Source organism: Rattus norvegicus, chromosome 12 (genome assembly GCF_021556685.1).
Source record: "Rattus norvegicus strain SHRSP/BbbUtx chromosome 12, alternate assembly SHRSP_T2T, whole genome shotgun sequence".
Lineage (NCBI taxonomy): Eukaryota > Metazoa > Chordata > Mammalia > Rodentia > Muridae > Rattus > Rattus norvegicus.
Genome location: NC_141545.1, coordinates 38,572,525 through 38,595,140, shown reverse-complemented (window position 1 = coordinate 38,595,140; position 22,616 = coordinate 38,572,525). Strand labels below are relative to the sequence as shown.

The 22,616-nt window shown below is 54.9% G+C and overlaps 1 protein-coding gene across 52 annotated transcripts in view; it reads right to left on the bottom strand.

The window, feature by feature from the left end:
- Positions 1-22,616, bottom strand: part of Ncor2 (nuclear receptor co-repressor 2) — a 162,646-nt gene that overhangs the window by 71,113 nt on the left and 68,917 nt on the right. For all 52 annotated transcript variants that reach the window (NM_001437571.1, NM_001108334.2, XM_087578889.1 and 49 more), the window contains 6 exon segments: positions 90-262; positions 3,722-3,788; positions 10,200-10,252; positions 14,948-15,004; positions 18,541-18,654; positions 22,388-22,567. In NM_001437571.1, the coding sequence (NP_001424500.1) occupies positions 90-262; positions 3,722-3,788; positions 10,200-10,252; positions 14,948-15,004; positions 18,541-18,654; positions 22,388-22,567 (644 nt within the window).

The following is a 22,616-nucleotide window of genomic DNA, read 5'->3' as shown; positions in this document are numbered from 1 at the left end:
CCTGTGTTCTCCCTAGTGTGGGCCGATCCCTTTGCCCTCAGCTCTGCACCCCTCACCCCTGTGCACACTGTCCTCCGTGGCGCCCTTACCTCTGCATGCGCTCCTGCAGCTCCCGCTGCTTGCGGATCTCCGGGAACTGTTTCTCGTAGTACTCCCTCACCTTGCTCTCCTTGGCCCTTCTCCGCGGATTGTTCTCAATGCGCTCCACCTTCTTCTCCCATGCCTCCATGAGCTGGTCATAGCGCTGGCAGAAGCGCTGCTCCTGTGAGGGGGCCATGGCCAGAAGGAGGCACGCCGGTGAGGGCCGGACACTGCCCACTGCAGTCACATGGACGGATGGGGGAGGGGGAGGGACAGACAGACAGACAGACAGACACACACACACACACACACACACACACACACACACACACACTCTGTCACAGTCACAGAGCTGCTGGTCCCTGGGGAGTCACAGGTGCCCCTCAGGGGCCTCATCTGCCTCAGAAGCCTCCAGTCCCGTCAAGTTATTCCCTCGGTCACACAAATGAGAAACAGCCCTGAACCAGTAGCCTGAGGCTCGTGCTGTGTTCACGCCGGCTACCGTGGACACCGTGAAGCAGATCAAGCCAGGCCGCCCAACTGCAGGAGTTGTCCTGGGCGGCATGGCTCTGTAGAGCTCTTGTGGCCCAGAAAAGGTGTCCCCAGGGAATATCCGCTTTCGAGGCAGTTCCTTGTCCCTGGTCTCTGGTGCAGCCACACTCCCCAGATCTAAGAACCCCAAACCTAGCAGACATTGGAAAAAAGGTTCTGCCCTCCTCTGCAGATGAGGAAGTCCCCCTCCCGGTTTAACCACCAAGCTGCCTGCTGTATTTCTCCAACAAGCCCAGGGTACAGCCGCACGCCCTGTATGTATCCAAGGAGATCAAAAATCCCGCCCCTAACAGCTACAGAAGGACGGGAGACATGGTCATATTAACACCTTGGCTATGTTCTTGTGCCCTGATACCTGCCACAGTGTGTTTAACCTCTGACCCGGAGCGCCCTGTGTCTATGGCTCAAGGAGAGTTGAACAATAGTCCAAGGTATTGGACTCCGGCTAAGGGCAGATGGGGGGTGGGGGATGGAGGGGGGCCCACACACATTCCACCAGTCCAGCCTAGGTCTCTTGGCTCCTACCCAGAAGCCCAAGGAGAAGGGAGAGAATACTTGAGAGACCAGAGGCCAGAGACAGGGGAGGACATCAGAGCTGACTTCGTCAGTCAGTCACCAGCTGAGGGCTGGGGCTGTCCCATACCTTGCAGACAAGTAACAGGGCCCAAGACCTCAGGAACATCCCACACGATCCACAGCCCCAGGCAATAGCACAAAGGCCCAAGCAGCTCCCGAATGGGGGTGTGGTACTGTCTGAGACAGGACAGTGTCTGTCTAGGTCAAACCACAGTGTGGCCTGCTGCAGTCTGTCTCATCTACTGGGTAGGTGAGTGCACTTGGTTCCACATCGGAGCAAGGATCCTTTGACAACCACTGTCTAAAGACAGCAGGACATTGCTTGGCCAGGAGAGGAGGCAGACCTCTCTGTCTATCAGCCTATGGCGGACCACCTGGGCTGCAGAGCCAAGGGGACTCGGAGGCTTTTCCTTCATCTTTAAAAACCAGCTCCCTGACTCCAAGCCCACCCCAAATCCCCCTCTACCTCACTGGCTCCTCTCAGAGAGCCGCAAGGACCTCTAACGTGGGACGGCAGATACAGCTGAGGGCAGCCACTCAGGGCAAGCTGTGAGTGGCATCTAGGGATGGCCCAATGGCATGGCAGGGTTGGATTGCAGGATGTTAAGGGGACCCCCCCCCACGCCTGCCTTCTCCTCGTCCATCAGCAGCAGGGGCCTGCGGTCCTGTGGTCCTGTGGTCTGCACGTGGCGATCCTGGAGCTGACCAGCCTGATCTTAGAGCGAGGGTGTGGTCATGCAACTATCGTCCTTTCCTGCAGCCCGACGCACAGGACATCCCACACTGAGGGCAGATTCACCATGAATGCACTTGTGCTCCTCTGGGAGGATAAGCCTCAACAGGTCCTGGTGAGCGCCAACCCCAGGGCCTTTACGCCTGCCATGCTCTCCCTCAGCAAAGACCTGTACACAACTAGCTCGCCCCTGTAAGTCAGCAGGGCCGTTCCTCCTCCACTGCTGAGGCCACCTTCCCTCCGGAGCTCATCTCTACCTCAGCTTGCCCAGGCCCTATCTGCTTACCCAGGACTAAGGAACAAGACAGCCCCGGTGCCAATCCAGACGCTGCCACTACTCAGCTGTGTGACATGGGGCCAACGCGCTAACCTCTCCGTCTCAGCTTCCCTGCCTGAAATACGGGGCTGTGCAAACACACCCACCTCATGGAACCATGCCCACTGATGAGGAGAAAAGGTCTGGGATGGGAAACTCAGTTCCTGAAGCCCATGCCAGGAACCACATGCACAGTGGGCACTCGGGACTGCAGCTGAAGGCGTATGACTGGGGAGCTCCCTGACTCCTCTTCACCCACAATTCACATTCCAGCATCATTCCACTTCAGTGCAAGCAGAACTTAGTTGCTGTCTTCTGTTTACTACACACCCGCAGGCTCTAGGCACTGCTGAGTAAGACTGGCTGAGTAAGGCCAACCTGAGAAAGGGGGCAGGGACCACCTTGCAGCCCCATGTGACAGCCCAGGAAGGGTCGAGTCTGCCATCTTGACATCGTAGACCCCCGCACCCCCCACCACACACACACACACACACAAACACCAGACAGTGTCTCCCAGCAGTCCCGGGCTGAATGGAATGGATGACATCACCTCCAACTGAAGCCTGGCCCTGGATCAGAGCTGATTCAGGATCAAGGCTAAGCAGAGACTGCATGCAGAGCCCAGGAAGGGAGGTGAAGGCCTAAATCAAACCAGCTACACGGTTCCGGTACTACATAAGTAGGCATAATGGTGGAGTGTCACTCCCAACCCTGGCAGCTAAGGCAACATGGCAGGTTCCTTGCCTCTATCCCTTAGCCCTGGTTTCCTGTGGGTCAAAGTGCAATTGTTTCCCTCACCCCCTCCCGAAGAACGGTCCACCACAGACCAGGGCCTTGCTGCTTTCCAATGGCCGAATATTCCAGAGCCTGGACCTGGCTGGAGGAGGGGAAGGATCGTCTCTCAGGACACCCCTAGCTTCTATCTCTCTCCAAAACTGTGGGCACTAAAGCCCATGAAGGACATTTTAAGGATGCATTCAAGACCCTATTGGCTTCAGTGGCTCCCCACTCTAGAGGGCTGGGAGAGGAGGTCAGGAGCCCCAAACACCACAGGAGCTGCAGCCTTTAGGGTTCATCTACAGCATTCTCTCATGACGCAGACACCCATCCCCGACAGCTGCAGAGTGGACAGGGACCTCGGGAGCCTGGATAGCATGTGCTGAAGAGGCTCTGACTCCTGAATGGCCATGGGGGCACAGGGCTTCCCTTATCTACTGCACCAATGGAGGAGAGGGGACAGGGGTGGGGATTCAGAGAAGGGCAGAATGGAAGCAGGACTCATCTACCGCTTGCCCGTGTGTTGAGCGGACAGAACAGGACCCACGCACTGCTTTCATAACACATGGAGGGGAGGGACGGGATAGGGATGAGACTCACCCACAGCTCACACATGGTATGGAAGAGACCGGATTAGACTCACACACTGCTTGTATATGTCATGGAAAAGACGGGACGGGACTCACCCACTGCTTGCGTGCGTGGTTCCTCCGCTTGAAGTACAAGATCAGCTTCTTCCGCATCGCCTGGTTTCTGGGGAGCACAGACAGGGGCGTCGGAGATGGCCAGCTCTCAGCAGGAGCTCACGGTGATTAGCACTGGCCCTCAGTCAGAGGGAGCCCACTCCCCCTTTCCCAAGAGCCTACCTGTCCCTTAGAGCTGCTAGTACCACCTGCCCGCCATCTCTAGAGCTCCCACACTTGCCAACTTGCATCATCCTCATCCCTGAGTCACAGCCATGGGTATCAACCAACAAAGTTCAACCCTTGCTACCCGGAGGCAAATGAGTCATGTGGCAATGGCTATGGCCAGGGACACTGTCCTATGAACAGCTAAAGGCATCGAGGAGTCTCCAGGTTGGGTAGACTGCCCCGCTCCACTGTACCAGCTTGACCATAGCCCCCCACAAGGCTCTGCAAGTATTACTGAGGAAAGCAGGGAAGGATTCTGAGAGGAAGAGAGGAAAACAAGGGTGCAGACATGGGTAGAAGAGCAGGGTCAGAGAGGGGTGGAAGGGAGAAACTGAGAGAAGGAAAAGGGAGGGAGAGAGAAGAGAACAGAGATTTACCTCAGAATGGACAAAGATTTAGAAAATGGAGGCAGAGGGTAGAAAAAAGACACAGACGGGCAAGATAAAGCTCAGACTGCAAAGAGGGAACAGAAATCCTGAGGGTAGGCACAGCACAGTTGGAATACAGGACTCCATCCACCACACGCTCCAAGCAGCAGAGACCTGCTACATCCCTACACCCCACAGGCCTAAAACACTCAACCAGGCACTGTAACTGACCTCTGGGAGACACAGACAGAGAGCCTTGGGGACCATCACCATCACACACCTGAACATGCCCTCTCTAACCCGGGATCATGGCTACATCACTTTTCGGGTGAGGGAACCCCAACTTCCTCACATGTCCCTAATCTAAGAGTTCCCACTGAAGGGCGTCACCTTGGAGTGAGAGCCTGGGGGTCCCATGCCTATGACCTCAGACGTGGCTTGCTGGCCTACCAAGCATGAAGTCCTAGGTTCAATCCTCAGCACCACATGAAAATGCGGTCCATACCTGTAATCTCAACATTTGGGAATCAGCTGAGGCAGAAGGATCAGAAGTTTAGGTATTGTGTACCATACAGGAAGTCTGAGGCGATTCTGGGCTGAGGGAGAGCAGAGGAGAGAGGGGGAAAGAGGAGAAGGAGAGGAAGAGGGAAAAGGGAGGAAGAGGAGAGGGGGACAGAAGCGGGAGGGGAGGGAATACAGCCACCTGCTACTGGAAGAATGGGGAGCTACACCAATACTAGTGTGAATGTAGGAACTCCGGTGGAGAGACAAAGGGAGGCCTTCCACAAACAGCCATGAAATCAGCTGCCTGCTGGCAATTACAAACGTGGAATTGAACAAAGGCGGTTGAGGGGAGCTGAGCTCCTGGGCTTGGCCGGATGAGATGAGGGTCAAGAAGGGTCTGACCCCAACTGTCCCAAGGCACAATTAGATGGAGCCCCACCTATGCCTGCTCAAGCTGGTAACAGGGTGTTAGAGAGCCCGAGAGCCTCTGTGGTAACGAGCATCCTCGCCTGCTAGTGGGGAAGGCAATGTGACTGACTATCTGAGGTTGCCAGGCCAGAGACACAGAGACATGTGCGTCTTTGCTCTGTGACCCTGGGGAAGCTATTTGGCACCTCTGAACCACCAGAGCAAGACCAGAGACATGTTCCCAGTAACCTGCTTCCTGTCCATCTTGAAAATGAGATGGCGGGCCTAGAATATGAGGAAAAGAGGAGCCTGAGACACTCGAGGTCCAAGGCTCCATGCTGGCAGAGACCAAGCAGGTAGGCAAACCCCAGGCGGGGCGGTGGCTGTCCAGCCCCATCGTACTCGGCTGAGACTTATCTGACGCCATCCAGGCATGGATGCTCCTGAAGGTCCTGCAGGTCTGGGAGCTCCTACACTGCTCTCCTCCGGCATGCCCTTGGGGCTGCCCTCCCTGTGTGGGGATTCTAAGAGATCTAAGCCCTTGGGAGAGGGCAGGCTCCCAGTCCAGGTGGCAGGTGCCCTGGCAGAACCTCAGCTGCTAGTGACACTTTCCGGACACCGGCAGGGGAGACAAGCAGAGCACAGGTGACCTCCACAGGTCTGAAATCACCCACCCCAGGAAGCCAAGCATGAAATTAACTTGAAAGTCACGGCCAGGCACGCAGGCAGAGAAATTAAAATGACAGGGGCCAGGTCCCCAGGGAAGGGACGCTTCCCACCTCTCAGCAATTACAGCAGAGAGCCCAGGAGTGGTGACGGCTCTGCTCCCTGGGTGGTGGAGCTCCCCACTAACCCCGGATCAATCTCGCTGTCCTTGTCACGGCTGTCACACTCCGCCTGAGTAGAGAGCCTGCCATTTCTCCACTGCAAGTAGGGACTCATCCCCTCCTAACTCCCAGGGACAGACAGTGCCTGGTGCAGACAGACACACGGAGGCGTGCTTGGTGAACAAAGAGGTGAGGAATAACTGTCACTACGGTTAGGGACTAGAACAACAAAACCCCCTGGTACCACTCCCACACGTAAGGTACAGGTGTCAGCTTGAGGGACTGTTAACACAGTGGGCCCAGGTCTTCGCTTTCCAGAGTGGCAACTGATAAGCCAAAGTCTCCCTCCTGCTGCATGTCAAACCAAAGAGAGCAACCTATAGCACTCTTGGCTTGCATACCTCCCAGTGATGGGCCGCTCACTACCTGCATCAGCAGCTCTGACGACACTGTTTTTTTTGTTTTTTTCCGGAGCTGGGGACCGAACCCAGGGCCTTGCGCTTCCTAGGCAAGCGCTCTACCACTGAGCTAAATCCCCAACCCTGACACTGTCTGTTTAATGCAGGTGTTGTCTGTTTGTCTGGCTTTTGCTAGACAGCCTAGGCTAGACTCACTCATTCCTACAGTCTCAGGCCCCTGCGAGCTGGGATTACAGCACGCCCCCAGCCTAACACTGTTCAGTCCGTTTTCTCAGAGCTGAGTCTCTACCGCCACGTGACTCCAGAGGTCCTGGCTCCACCTTTAGGGAATTCTGTTTCCCCTGGTAACCCCCAACCCCTAGGAGGCGAGGCTGACCATTCTGAATCTTTCTCACCCAATTAGGCAGTAACCCCAAAGGCCCCCAGGCCTTAAGGACTTCATCCACCCCGGAGGCCTGGGAACTCCTGACATTTCACCTAGGTCACATAGACACTGCCTTCCAAGCAGCTTCCCGGGCCTGAGCCTCACCATGTCACAGGGCGTGCTACCCAGCAGCCCTCTGGAAGTAGTCTCAGTCCAGAGGAAGCTATCTGCACTTTCAGAGCCTGGTCTCTACACCCCGCGCTGCCCACTGTACCTACCCCAGGACTGTGAGCGACTGGGGCAGCCCAGCCCCCACCTATGAGAAACATCAGGAACACGGAAGGACACAGAGAAGACCAGAGGAGTCCTTGACCGGAAGAAACAAAAAGACAGAATTCCCTGACACTGTGCTGTTGCAGCCCATGCTGACAAGCTCACCCTAAGTGACCAAGAAAAAGCTACTGCTCAGACTTTAAAAATGGCAACCTGTATGCAAACTCTGTCCAAAAGGGGCTTAAAAAAAATTTTAAAAAGGGGCTGGGGATTTAGCTCAGTGGTAGAGCGCTTACCTAGGAAGCGCAAGGCCCTGGGTTCGGTCCCCAGCTCCAAAAAAAAGAACCAAAAAAAAAAAATTTTTTTAAAAAAGCAAAATTTGCGTCCCAGCCCTAGGCTTCCCCGTTCCTCAGACTCATCCACAGGCCGGAGCAGCAGGAATGGGGTCAAGAACGGCCGATGGAGCCGAGGGCCACAGCTGAAGTGTGTGGTCCCCAGTGAGTGGTGGCGCTAGTCAAGAGGCAGCTTACCACATACTACCAGCCCTGGGCGGGACCCTAGACCTGATGCCTTGACCTTCCATACCTCACTGCCCATAGCTCTTCAGGGCCTTCCCACGGCACGGCAGGACCTTTCTCCCAGTGGCCATCACAGTGAACCTGAAGGTAAACTCGTAGCAGAGCACATCCCACAAGAGAGGCCGCAGCTTTGCGGATGGTGACCGAGCGGAAGTACAAGAAGCACCCTCCTGGGCCTGACTGATCCTGCCTGTGGCTGCGGCAGTCTGCAATCTCGAGCAGCTCAGCACGGCCCAAGGGCCTTTGCACTGCTGGTCCCAGCTGCCTGGGATGCTCCACACAGCCAGGCAGCTGCTCAGGCTTCTACCAGCACATCCTGCCCCGGTCTCGAGCCAGACTCCCTCCCCCATCTCCTATTACTCCATTCTCTCCTCTCGGGGCACATTCGCAGTGGATTTAGCAGTGTAACTCTGAAATAAGCAACAGTGGCCATGATGTTAATGGCGCCTACAGCAAGCCCTAGCACTCTAAGCATGACGTAGCTCACAACGCACTCACAGATGGACTTACCAAACAGAAAACTAGCTGTCTGCGTAAGAAAGGTCACTCCCTCAGAGCCATATTTATGACTTAATAGCTAGAATAACGCAGCTGGATGGTCACCACAACTGGCATAGGCTCAAGACCCCTGTTTCCTTTCTTCTGTCTTTACTTACTGATTTTTAAAGCTATCAGTGTCTGGCAGGTAGGTAGGTAGGTAGGTAGGTAGGTAGGTAGGTAGGTAGGTAGGTAGATAGGAAGGTAGTTCAGCTAGCTAGCTTTAAGGCTATTGTCTTATTTTGTAGCCCCGGATATATCTTTTACTCACCAACCTCTAGAGCACTGGGCTCACAGACCTATGCCACCAAGCCCAGACAGATTCTAATAGAGGCAAAGGGCATCAAAGAAATCCATTCCAAATCCATCCTTGGTCAGCACAGGTGACACGGGTCACAGCTAAGCTAAGGCTAACGTCGCCTACACTGTCCGGGCACACACCTCTTTGGCTTGGGTCCATGACTGTTTCTATCCCCAGGAACATCACTCACTGTAAGCAGCAAAAGCAATATAAAACCATCAGCCTGTCGTCCGGTCACCGGCTACGTCAGACTGGGTATGACAGCACATCCTGGAATCCCAGCACTCAGAAGGCTCTGGGCTAGCCAGGGCCATCCAATGAGATCTTCTTCCGACGCACTTAAGAAACCCACCAAGGAGTGTCATGACATGAAAGCCAGGGCTGAGCAAGCCTCAGGCGAGTGGAGATTTTCTCCGTGACTGAACCCCTCACTCTTCTCTGCTGCTTGTCAAAACCCAAACGCGGAATAAGCCTTTGTACTGTCCTGACTCCACGGGGTGAGAACAGCACTGGCAACATCGGCCGGCGAGCGAGCGAGCGAGCGAGCGAGTGAATGAATGAATGAACAAGTAAAATAACTGAGGGACAGAGTGACCAAGTCAATGAACAAATAAACAAGTAAATCAATGTCTCAGTAGCCTGGCCTGGTGGCACTCCCCCCTCCACACCCTCTCCCCAAGCAACTGTGACAAGCCCCTATAATGAACTGTCATCATCTCTCTTCTGTAACCCATCTCCCCATGGGGACCAGGGCCAGCTGGGCAGGCCCCACAGAGAGAAGCAGAACGACTCAGGCTCAGGGCAATGAGAGGACCACAGACAACATGGACAGCCACGGCAGCAGCTGGACCCAATACTGACAGCCAGTACAGGGCCCTCAGGGTTAGATATTCCAGGAGGTGGCCAGGGTGTGACATCACACAACTCCAAAAGCCATACATTCAGAAGTCTCCTGTATCTGTGACACTTGAGAACCAAGAGGGACACTGGCTTGCAGGACACTAACCAGATCACTGTGTCACCACCTACTGGGCTCACCAAGCTATGCTCCAATGCCACCAGCCAATACCTGTGCACCTCCCAGAGTATTGTGGGACCATTCAGAATTGGATCCCTAAGACCCTTGCCTCCAGGCCTCCTCCCCACACCTAATACCCCACCATGCGCTCCAGGCCGCTCCCCACCTTTTGATTTCCAGGTGATGAGAAATGTTTCCTCCACTGCCCACTGATGGGAGGGACTGCCATTCAAACATCCCAGGAAGCCAGTACCTTACAGTCATTCCACACACACCCTCCAGCTTAAGGACACCAGCCATCAGACACCAGAACTGCCTGGCATCCCTGCGTCACCCCACTGTATGACACCAAAGGGACATTATCTCCTCCCAACCTCTGCCCGGGAAATGACCCATCACTGGGGCATGGCTCATGAAACCTCTGGATTAGTGCTTTGAGCTGCCCTGGGCACCAAGTGTGCACCAGAGCAGACCAGAGCTAAGAGCCTGTCTCTTCTCAACACCATGGCCTCCTGCCTCCAGTCTCTGTACCCAAGCTGCTCCAGGCCTGTTCTGAGCCCGGCGTGGGCTTGCTATAGCAGGGGACTTCCCACCCAGGCTTCCCACTGGTGTCCTGGTCCCCAGGACTGGGCTGGTACCCTATAGCAGTGACTCACATTTTGATGTTCTCATGGTACTGGCGTGTGTCGGACGGCTGGTTGTACAGAGGCTGCAGAGGAAGAAGAATCCTGTCAGAGATGGATGGGACGGGTGACAGGGTATGGTGGGCTAGGGTCACCAGCCAGAACCCACACCAAGCACTCTCAGCCCTGGCACTGACTGGTAGCTATCCACTGGCTGAATAATCAGATATATGACTGGGAGTGTGACAAGAACACGGGGAGGAGCAGGACCTGGCCAGGAAAAGGCTGTAGCTGGCTCTAGGATTCAACTGCAGGGACCAGGCCTAGCCTCGACCCTGAGCAATGTAGTTTATCTGTAAAACACTTAGGGTTGGCTTGGCATCTAGATCACCATGGAAACCTACAGCCCTAGTGCTAACAAGGCATCTTTCCCTGGACCACAGAGACCAAAACAAACCAAGAATAAGAAGCTGAGGGCAGCGGGTGGCAGGCACAGTCACACAGCTTCTGAAGAGTCCAGTTACGACTGCCAAGAAGTGACCCCCCCCTCCCCACACTGGCCTACAAGAGACCACCAAGGCCTCTGCTCTGGACCGAGGAAGCTGGCCTGAGATTCCAGATGCCCATGAGTCTCAGACATGGACATAAGTGTGCACACAATGTCCACAATGGCAGCAGACAGAAATTTAAGAAACATCTGCCCTGGAATAACAAGCCTAGGGCTAGGGCTGAGGACACCACAGGCTTCCTCAGCAGGGAACTCATGAGCTAGGTCCACATACATGGGAGAATGAGGTAAGAGCAGTGGGCAGTCATGGGACCCGTCACAGGTCAGAGGCTAGACCAGTGGCCCTTATCCTCCCACACACTACTTCCCAGAGGCCTCTGCTGCCTTCCAGGGACAAGGGGGCGGGTGTCTAGCTTCTTTGAATCTGATGCATTGTCAGGGTGGTTACTCATGTGGCAGTCGCTACTGCTGCACGGATGGGAAGACTAAGGCCAGTTGCCAAATGTGCCCATGACCTGAACTCCACCCCACGAGGACTCTGTGGGAGGACTCTGCCTCCCACACCCACCTCCTGTGCCCTTTCCTTCCTGCGCACTCACGCCGCCGTGGGGAACCTTGTCATGTCCTGGGTCTTTGGGTTACTAGACACACACACACAGAATCCAAGGGGAAAACACAACTCTGGACCAGCGTGGGAACCACACAAGATTCCTTTCCCCAATGGGTCCCCTGCTGCTCAGAGACAAGGCAGGTCCCCTGCAGCATTGGAAACACCGGTTTCTGCACATTACAGTAAGGTGCACCAGGGGAGGACACAGCCAGGCTTAACTGATCTTCTTGTTATGAGACCGTGGACCAGCGCCTCCTGTGGGTTCAGAGCCTGAACAGGTGCAGCATCCCTAGCAGAGATGGGGAGGACTGCATAGGGCAACGAAAGGACCCGCAGCTAAACTCGCTGCATAACTGTGGAAGGAGGGGTCCAACGTTGCAGAGGAGTGCTGTAAGGCCTTGTCTCAGGAATGCAGGGCCTGTGAAGATGGAGGTGCCCTTTCCTGGTACCCAGGGCAGCTGTGCGAGATCCTTTGTTTCCCCAGATGCCAATGAAAACAAACGCCAATGTGAATGGGTATTGCTCAAGGACTCAGGCTCCAGTGACACGTGAGTCTGGATTTCCTCATCTAGAAAATGGGTGCAGGGCAGAGGACCTGCCTCGCAGGATATGGGAACAGCCTAGAACAGTGCTGATGTATTGACAGTTTGCCATTGTTTGGTTTCAAAGATGGAGAACAGCCCTACTGGGGCAGGAAGGGGTGGAGGCTTGCTCGGATCCACTGACCCCAGCAAGGGGCTGTGAGCAAAACAGGCTCCCAGCTTGGGAGGGCAAAGGGAACACCCACACCCAAGGTGGCAGCAGGGCACAGACTTCAACCTGCCTTCTGGGGAGTAAGGAGGAAACTGTAGCCTCTCAGGGGGAGCCCCCTAGGCTCAGCACTGGGGTTACACCCTGAAGCCACGTGACAGGAGCAGAGGGCTGATCCTGGGGAGGCTCAGGGACACCTGGTGGCTTGCATCCTGCTGCAATAGGGGTGTGGCTGACCTCTCCATTAAGACAAATGGCTACAGCCACAAACTGGAGCCCTTGACAGCTGTGGGTGTGGGTGCCCTTCAGACTGGCGGCAAGCCAGTGACCAAACCCAGCCCATGGGGACACTGAGCTCTCAGAATGACACCTCAGAGCAGGAAGGAAGCAAGTGACTCAGAGCTGTGCAGCCTCCCACCTGGCCAGCCTGGTCCCTGCCCAGCACGGGGCTCTCCTGGGACACTCTGGGCCATGGGAGGCTCCCAAGGTAGAATCCTTGAAGTTCCTACCTCCCTCTGGGGTACACAGGGCAAGATGGTCACTGGTCACTACCTTGTCATTACTATGCCAAGGCTCCCGATGTACTCAATAACTGAGGAGGGGAGACCCCTGACTTTCCTAGTATACTTTCACTGTCAATCTGCCACCACCTGGGGTCACCTGAGAGAAAAGGCTAAGATAAAACTTTCCTAGGGGCATGGTCCCCCCCCCTTTTTTGTGGGGGGTGGGGTGGGGGTAGGGCTTAACTGCTAATTGATGCAGAAGGGCCCAACCATTGTGGGCAGCACCATTCCCTAGGCAAGTGGTCCCGGGTTGTATGATGAAGCTAGCTAAGAATGAACTTGTGAGAAAGCAAAACAGGAGTGTTCCTCCATGGTTTCTTCTTTTTTTTTTTTTTCCCTATTTTTCGGAGCTGGGGACTGAACCCAGGGCCTTGCGTTAGCTAGGCAAGCGCTCTACCACTGAGCTAAATCCCCAACCCTCCTCCATGGTTTCTGCTTCAAGTTTTTGCCTGAGTCCCCACCCTTACTTCCCTCAATGATGGACATTTAACATATAAGCTAAAATAAACCCATTCCCTTCCCTAAGCTACTTTTGGCTCAAGTGTTGTATCATGGCACCAGAATCCACGGTGGCTCAATGACCAAAGCCCAGATCGGCAGTATCCAGGGAGGTGTGTACACTGTTAGCCCTACATACACACAGAAGGCCCTGTGAAGACATGGCCACACTAACAGGCTGGTACACTTCTCTCTCTGTGTGGTGCTGGGCAGAGCACTACCCTTCAGAGCCTCTTCCAGAAAGTGAGGAAGGTGGCAACACCCAAAGACATACACAGCAAGTGCCTATCAGCAGGTTACCGCTCTGTGTCCTTACCATAGGCCATTGCTCCCTCCAATGCCAACATCTCCAGGGACCAGCTGCCCTGCGCTCCTCAAACAGCAACAGACATTACCTTCTCTCCAAGGGCAAAAAGGTTATAGGCCCGGCATGCACGCCATGCCTACGCACACGCATACACACCTTGAATCTGGACAGGATGGCAGAAGGGGGAAACAGAGGCAAGACACTCGCTAATGGGAATGTCCAATAGCACAGCCACCTTAGATACCAGCCAGGAACGTCCAGGAGGGAAAAAAAATCCAACACAGGAGACGGCAATTCTACTACCAGGCATAGACTCCAGAGACAAATGCTGCTTGTCCCTACTCTTGTCGTGTGGCCTTATTCCCAGTTGACAAAAGCAAAAAAGCCACCTAGGGTCATCAACTGAAAACGGAAAGATAAAATGCAGTCCAGAAACAATGGAATATGATGCAGCTCTGAAAAGGGATAAAGCACCAACACAGGTCCTCCATGTAGGAGAACCTAAAACACCAATGCTGAGGGAAGGGGAGAGGCAGAAACAGCGAGAAAGAACAAATGGCCATGGACTGCATGGCTCCATTCAGAGAAAATGGCCAGAAGGATCAAGAACAGCGACACAGGGCTCCTTGAGGCCATGGTATCATACATATCTGGAAGGAAGTACTATGCAGCAGATGGTACAGCTTGGTGACTAGTGTATGACAGAAGCGAGAGAGACCCAGTGGCCACATAGCAGCCCTGCCCGGGTCCCAGGAAGGGGTTGTAGAGCACAGGCAGCAGAGGAACCCCGCGCCCATCTTCTACCCTAGGTTCTTTAGGGACAAGACTGTGCTAGGGTACACCTCAGACCTGGCCAGAAGGTACCCGCCCTACAGTCTTTAGCAAGTACGCAGTGGCCAGGACTCATCTAGACCAAGGGAGCTCACACGCACCCCAGACCCTATGCACCAATGACCAGCAACACCTGCCACCTGTGACTGACACGACCCAACACTACACCATCAAGAGCAGGCTTGGGTGGGTGAGGCGCGTTTCTGCTTCATCCACTCCAGACCCCTGAGCCGGGGCTGCTTCCCCACCGAGCTGTGACACACTGGAGACCAGCAGGACAATGATAACAATCACTAGAGTCATGGCCACCCTTCCTCCCACAAGCAGGCACTGACCCAAGCGGCAACACTGAGAAGTCAGAGTCCTTCTGAGGGGTTCACAGTCATCATGCTCAGAGAAGGGAGTCTAGAGACACCAACCGTGGATGGACTCTCATGCAGAGCTAACGTGGTGGATATGCGTGCGTGCGTGCATGCGGGCTGGCTTCAGAGGCACGGGCATGCTCTCTGCCCAGCAGCTACTCACGAGTTATCTGCCAGTGGCCTTATCAGGAGGTGTTGCTTCCTGCCTCCCCTTGGGGACAGTGCTGGGCAGTAGATGACTTCCTCCTGTCCCCTCCCACTGCCCCTGACACCTGCTGCCCGCCCCATTGCTCTATTCCGCTCCGCCAACCCCCCCACCTCCGCCAAGCCCACCCAGCCAAGCCTGGCTCACCAGCTCCACCTGGGGCCCCAGCCCTTCCAGGATGCGGTGTGCAGCTTCAGCTTTCTTCTGTGGGGCAAAGAGAAGAAAGGAATTAAACGAGGACTCGGACCAGACAGGACCCAGCACCTCCGGAATGAGGGTAGAGCCCCATCTGCAGGGAGGACTACAGTCAACCCTGCAAGGAGCCCTCAGTCCCTCCCAGGTTGGCGCTGGCTAAGGATCCGACCATGGCTAACCAGGCTGTCTTCTGCCAGGCTTGGATGCCTCTGGTGTCTGCTGACCTCAGAGCCGGAGCGGCGGGAGGGGACACCGGGGCCTTCTAGGATCCCATCTCACAATAGTGTGACTATTTCTGGCCTCTATCCCCTCCCTTCACAAACCAGGCCTCATTAGGAAAACAGAAGCATGCTGCAGAGGGCCCATGGCTGTGGGGGCACCCCTCAATAGGCTGATCTCTCCTCTCAGGCCAACACATGAAGACAACATTGTGCCTCCGCTGGCTGGCTGCCCAGACTGGGACCACCAGGGCTGATTCACAGGAAGCAGGGAGTGAAGAGGGGAACAGGGACTAGGACTGTGGGGGGAGCAGAGCCTGAACCCCTATGTCAGAAAGCAGATGCTGAAGAAAATTCAGGGGTCCACTGAAGTCACCATCCTCACCTGAGAGCACCACGGCAGAGCTACCTGAGGGCAGACAATCTCAACCCACCCACCCGAACCAGACAGCGGAATGGTTTATGGGGGCGGTCTCAAGCTAGCAAGAAAACCAACTTCTGCCTAGTGCTAAGGTCCACTCTTGGCTCTTCTGTGCAGAGCTGAGACCCTGAGACCAGCAGCCTCAGGGTGTGGCCAGGGCATAAGATGGGGACTGAGCCAGGAATATTGACTCAGCTATGAGATCTTGGTGTGAGTGACAGCTCTGTGGGAATCAGCACCAGCTCTGTGCTTAGGCAAAAGGGGTGGCACTTAACACAGCGGGGCCACCAGGAACTGTGCTTACAGCTAGAGCAGAGCCTTGCATCTGGGGGGAGGGGTCTCTAGGACGCCGTGCCCTGCAAACCACACTGCTAGCTTGTATAAGGCTGTGCTGGAAGGGGCTGAGGGACAAGTCTGCTGTCCCTCCTTGAGGACTGGGGACACCCTAAGAAGGGTGACTTCCTCAGTGACTGCCTCAGCCTCACTCCCTCTCATACTCCCTCCCTCACCATCTCCTGCCACCTTGGAAGCTGAAGCTGCCCATCCCCCAGCTAAGATGGCTGGGTCCTTGCTGTGTGGACTCTGCTGCTTCCCAGACACCGCAGGTCCAGCCACTTCCTTGCACTTCTTCCCTGGCATGCTGCCCTGCCAGGCTCTACCCACCTTCCTCCCCAGAGAGGTCTCAACTTCCCCCAATCCCCTTGACCACCCTCGCCTGACCACCCTCACCTGACCAGTGTGCCTGCCAGCCACAGGACAAGGCAGCAGTGTTGTCACCCAGGCCTAACTGAGTCCCTCACACCTGCTCCAGGACAGGACCACAGGGCTCTTTGTGAACCTACAGCCTGACCCCAGGTCACCTCTCAGTCTGGCTCCCTAGCTTCCCCAACACACTGGCAGACAGTAGACATAGCCACGATGCCAATTCCATCCCTGGCATACAACAGGTTCCCAAACACTATGATCTGTCACCCATATGTGGAAACAAGGCCAGCTCGCTGTAGATGTTGGTACATACTCATTAGAGCTAAGGCAGCCTTGCCCAAAGTTGACCAGGGCAGTCAGTTCTACTAGGGCAGCTTCAATCTGTAGACAAAGGTCAGAGGGCCCAGGGACACACAATCAGGGAGAGCAGACCAGCTCTGGCTATAAGCCCATGGGTATCTGAAGGTCTGACCCTGTAGATGAGGTAGCCAGAGCCAGGGGGACAACATTGTCTGAGGCCACCAGAAGCATGCCCAGAGAACATTCAGGAAGTCAGGAGTTCCCTGGCATTTTGCAGGATCCAGAGTCACACAGCCAGAGACCCTGGGGCCAGATGGGGCCACCACCACATACCGCACAGTGCCCTGATATCACAGATAAAACCCCAATGTCTGTATCAACTCTCAGAGTGCACATATGTGTCCACATGAGCCCAGGCAGTGCTCACGTAGCCACACATGTGCTAAGCAGACATAAATGTATGACATGTAAACGCATGGTGACTCTATGGACCCACTCTAACCCCTCCGCTGGTCACACATACACACACAGCCATATATGTGACAAGGTGTGACAGGCAGAGCATGCTCTGAAGATCAAAGCTAGGCTCCCTCCCATGCAGTGCCCCCCCTTAGCCATGCTAGCTCCCTTCCCTCCCTGACTGTGACACACTTCTCCTCAGCTGCGCCCACAACGGTGATGCCCACAGACTCCACGGGAGGTGGGAAAGCCACTCGCTGGCCTTGAGGACAGATGTGTTCCAGATGCACAAGGCCTTGGGCAGCCTGACGACCAGGACAGGAACAATGGAGACAAGCCCTTGTCCTGCCTCTTGGCGGGAAGGAAGGGGATTAAAATCGAGTCCTATTGAGGGCAGGGAACACTAGGCCTGTCACTCCTCAAGGAAAGCCGGGTAGCCAGCTCCAGGCTCAGTGCAGGCAGAGGGACAAACAAGGGTGCTACACATCTCCGGGTCTCCTGCCAACTCCAAGCACCTACTATAACTGGCTGTGATACACGCCTTAGCCAGTACAAATGTGGGGGATGGGGTGGGGTTCGGGGCTAGAGGGAAAGAGCAGAGGCACCTCCCTTAAAGAAGGACAGCTGAACACAGGGTGGCCGGAAGGCAGCCTTGGGAACATGTGTCCACTGCAGCTAGAGAGAATCACACTTCTCCGACCACCTCCACCACAGTCAAGCAAGTTTAATCTTGGTTCTGAGTCCCAGCCCCAAATCTAACGTGCTGTGCAATTTCAGGCAGGCCCCCTGCCCTCCCTGAACCCCAGTCTCTTCCTCAGCAGTAAAGAACACCTACTTAAGCTAAGTAGCCTGCTAAGGAGCTGAGGCACAAGCCTTGGCTCTCTGGGCTTTGGTTTCTCACTCTCAGATACAGAGAATCCAAGCAGTCAAGGCTCAGAAGCTCAAAGGTCCTCGTGGAATCAGCCAATGAGAGGGGAGAAAGGGGAACTTCCCTCCCGCCTACCAGGTGCCTGGCTGTCCCAGCTCACAAGCTTGAGGGGGACTGTGGAAGCAGAGGTAAAGGCTGAGAATCAGGTCCTGCAACTCATGAGCCCACTTCAAATTCCCACATCTACCACATCCTGGCTGGGTAACTGTGACCTCGGCACGCCCCATCCCTGGATCTGTTTCTCCATGCGTATGATGGAGACACCATTGCACATCTTCCTAGGGCGGGCCAGGCAGCTAGCTGGCAGTGTTAATATAGGTAAAACCAAGTGTGCCACTGGATCTGCTGTGCAGATACGAGGTGATGGTGCCTCTCAGAGAACAGCAGGCCCCCTCGCTCCCCTCCAGCCTGACGCCTATGCCATGCATGGCTCACAGGCCCTCCCCACCCACTCGCCAGCCTCCACTGTGGCAGGGACTCGTGGTTCAAGGTGGTTTGTTCCTGCAGGCCATACCCGGTTCTCGTCGTAGATGATCTGGACCAGACTGCGGTGCTTTGATTCTATGGGTGGTGGCGACACCGGCTTCTCGGGCTCGGGTGGCTTGGCGGCCTCCTCCTCCAACTGTTGCTGCAGGGAAGGGACAGCGTGAGCGGTGTAGGCCGGAAGCTGAGGCGCTGCTCCCCGCTTGCCCGTAGCCACACACAGGAAGTCAGGCTGATCCCCATTTCCTATGAGTCACCCAGACACTTGTGCCCTCCTTGGCAGGGCTCCCTGGTGGTTGCGTATCCACCTTGGACCAGGCTTTCTTGGTTCAAATCCTGCTCCAGAGACAGAGCAGGAGGGGAAGAGGGGTTCTTCCTTGCTAGGGCCTCAGTTCTCATCTGTGCGAAGGAGCTGACTGGGCTGTAATAAGGGCTAGAGGTCACACAGATGAGGGACTGCACTACGTGTGCAAGGGACCGGCCATTCTCACCCACCACTGCCGCCACAAGCTCACGGCTCCCAGAGAGGCTGCAGGCACAGGGCAAAGGCCTCAACCTGGAGCATGATACTTCTGACCTGGACAACAACACAGCCTGTTGAGACGTTACTCGGTGTCTCTGACCTTCCTATTCCTCCCCTGGAAACGAAGAGTTCCTAAATCTACTGAGGACTAAACCAGGAGCTACGTGGAGGGAGATGGGAGAGGCAGAAAGGCTCGCCAGACAGAGCTTTCCAGCACACTACCACCACCAGCATCGAATTACAATCACCTTCAGCATCACGTTCACCACGATCAACCCCATCACCATCGCCATTATCACAGCTACACCCATCACCGCCAGCACCACATCCACAACAGCAGTGCATAATCGCCACCATCAGGATCGATACCACCGGCCACCATGGCCACCAACAGTGTCACCACCACCCATCACCGTCATTACTATCATGAACACCACCATCATGAACACCGCTGCCGCCACCACCATTGCCACCCTACCACCACGGACACGAATCATCAACATCATCCCCACCATTACTATCAGCGGCATCCTTAAAACACCACCCTCACCCCACCACCATCCTCATCACCAATCACCACTTCCACCACCTCCATCACCATCAGATCTATCAGCATCATCAGCATCCTCACCACCACCCTCATCCCTATCACCACCACCCTCATGCCCATCACCACCTCCATCACCATCCTCACCAACTCCATCACCGTCACATAGATTTTACCATCTCAACAATCACCATCACCAACATCACTATCATCACTCTCACTACCACCACCACCACCGGTAGCCACGGTGGCAGCACATGCCCATGTGTTCACACTGGACCCCTGGTCCATTTCCTCATATGTGGCATCCCTTCCTGCTGCTGCTGCTGGTGTCCGCTTTACCCCAAAGTCAGAAGCGAAGACCAAAGGATTCAAGACTCGGCTCAGGCTCCACGGGAAGCCAATGCCCACGGTGACCTGCAGAGGGCGCCATGAGTGCTCTGCTGACTATGGACATACAGCTAGCATGTTCAGTCACATGGGAGCAGATTCTCACGGCCCCAAACAGGGATAAGATGAGGCAGAAACAGGCAGCATTGAGGGCCTTGGTCCTGCAGTGACCCCTGGTGGCAGCTCTCACAGACCAGCCAAAAAAAACCAAAACAAAAACAAAGAAACAAAAGCCAGGAACACTAAGAAGCTGGGAGGGTGAAGACCCTCCCCCGGAGAACGAACCAATGGCTACTGCCCTGACTAGACAGCATAGCTCTTGGCCTGAAGTCAGACTTTCCCTCCCTCAGGGTCCCAGAGTCACTGCACCTCTCTGACCCTCGGCCACCTCCTCAGTGTGACCTGGCAGTGACATCACATACCCATAAAAGTGATTGGAAGATCTAAAAAGACACCGCACAACCCGGTGAGCGCAGGGCTGTGAGGACCCTGGCTTCACCCCGCCCTTGATCACACACTACACAGTCCCAGGCCAGTACAGTCTGGAAACACCACCAGTGAGGACCTGGAAGAACTGAGCCCTCATGAGCAGTGAGCGGGCGAGCTGCCGGACAAGCAGAAACAGTCATTCAAGCTATAGCCACACGGTAGACCAGCACTCTTCCATAAAGAGGCTCAACCACGCTCTGTGAACCCGAAACTCCTTATGCTGAGCGCACAAGGCAGGGACACGAAAGGCAAATGTGTGTGTGTGTGTGTGTGTGTGTGTGTGTGTGTGTGTGTGTGTGAGATCCAGAAAGTAGCACCACAGACTGTCACAGCGGGAACACTGGGCTGGAAGATGGGATATTGCTAAATGGCTCTGCGTCTGTCAGAACAAAGGAGGAAGAGAGAGCCCATTGCCAGTTAACTGTAAACTTTAAAATGATTCATTTATGCTTGGGAATTTTAGTTTGGGGCCAAGGGGTATGTACAGAGAGACTGGTCAGTGGTTATCAGTGTGTATTGCTCTTGCAAAGGCCCTGAGTTCAGTTCTCAGCACTGAACTCAGCTCACAACCACCTGTAAGTCTAGCTCCAAGATGTCTAAAGCCCTCTTAGGGCCTCGAGGTACCTGAACGAACGCACGCACACACACACGCACGCACGCGCAGCACTTATAAATGTAAGTGGGTGGGGCAGGCATGGTGGTGCTTCCTTTAATCCCAGCACTCAACTCAAACGAAGGTCAGAAGCAATCTCTGTGAGTTCGAAGCCAGCCTGCTAGTGAGTTTCAGGCCAACCAGGGCCTGAAAGACCCTGTCTTCCTCCATGTCCCCTTCTAAAAGAAGGGGTGCTGACCAATGTAGGAACAACACACATTTTTAGTCCCACAACTCAGGAGGCGGAGGCAGGCAGATCTTTGTGACTTCGAAGCCAGCCTGGTCTACAGAGTTGAGTGCCAGGACAACCAGGGCTACACAGAGAAACCCTGCCTCAAAAAAAGAAGGGGGTAGGGGGAGAGGTTAACTCACCACAAGCTGACAAGCACAAGATGGAGAGAACCAACTCCCACAAACTGTATTCTAGCGTACACATGCACACACACAAATGACTAAGTATATTTTTATTTTCTTAAAATATTTTTTTATGCATTTACATCATGTACTTGTGTGTGTACGTCTGTATATGCCCATGTGCCTGAGGTCAGGGGCATCTCCTGGAGCTGGAGTTACAAGCAGTTGTAAGCTGCCAGATGTGGGTGCTGGGAATTGAACCTTGGTACTCTGCAAGAATAACACGTGCCCTTAACCACCAAATCATCTCTTTAACCGTGCATGCGGGCGGGCGTTTGAGCGCGTGCGTGCATGTGTACGTATATAAAAACATTCTTTTATAAGATACCATTCCAAAAGCAATTTAGGATAAGAAAGAAGAAAAAAAAAAAAAAAAAGCAAACCAAAACTAATAACAACAGCTCAAGTCACTTGGTCTCCGGAATTAATCAACATCCATGAATGTAACCGTGGCTCCAGCCCAGTCCCCAAGCCAGGCCTGGAGGACCGAAGATGTTCTCCACTGGTCTGGCATGGCCAACCTAACGGCACCAGGGCCCAGCCTCACTCTGGGATTTTGGGTCGCCATCTTGGAAGCCCCACTGTCCAGCTTCCAGCTCCCCATTCAGCTTCTCATGCAAAAACAGCCTATGGCTCTTTCTCTGTCCCAGGCAGCTCAGTGCCTCGCTCAGAAAGCCTTGGTCCCCCAACACTCTGGACTCTCTGTTGGAAGTACAGATGCATGGCCCTGATGTGCCCAGCCCAGAGGCTTCCAGAAGCAAAACGTATTTAAAAAACAGGAGACTGCATGGTCCCGGGCACCGGAGGATTCGGGGCGGGGTTCCTGCCCGCTCACTGGAGCCCCTCCCATCCTCACTACTCACCTGCTTCTTCTTCAGCTTGGAGATCTGCTGCTCCACCATGGTGATCTCACGGTCCACACGGTCCATGTTCTGGATCAGCTCCTCCTTGGACAGCCGAGATGGCGTCAGCTCTAGCTCAGGGTCAGCGTGTGGTGGGCTGGGAGGTGACACGGGCTCCAGCTTGCCTGCCAGGCTGCGGTCCTGGGGATGAACAGAGCAGAGAGAGTGTGGTCACCCAAGTTAGCTGGGC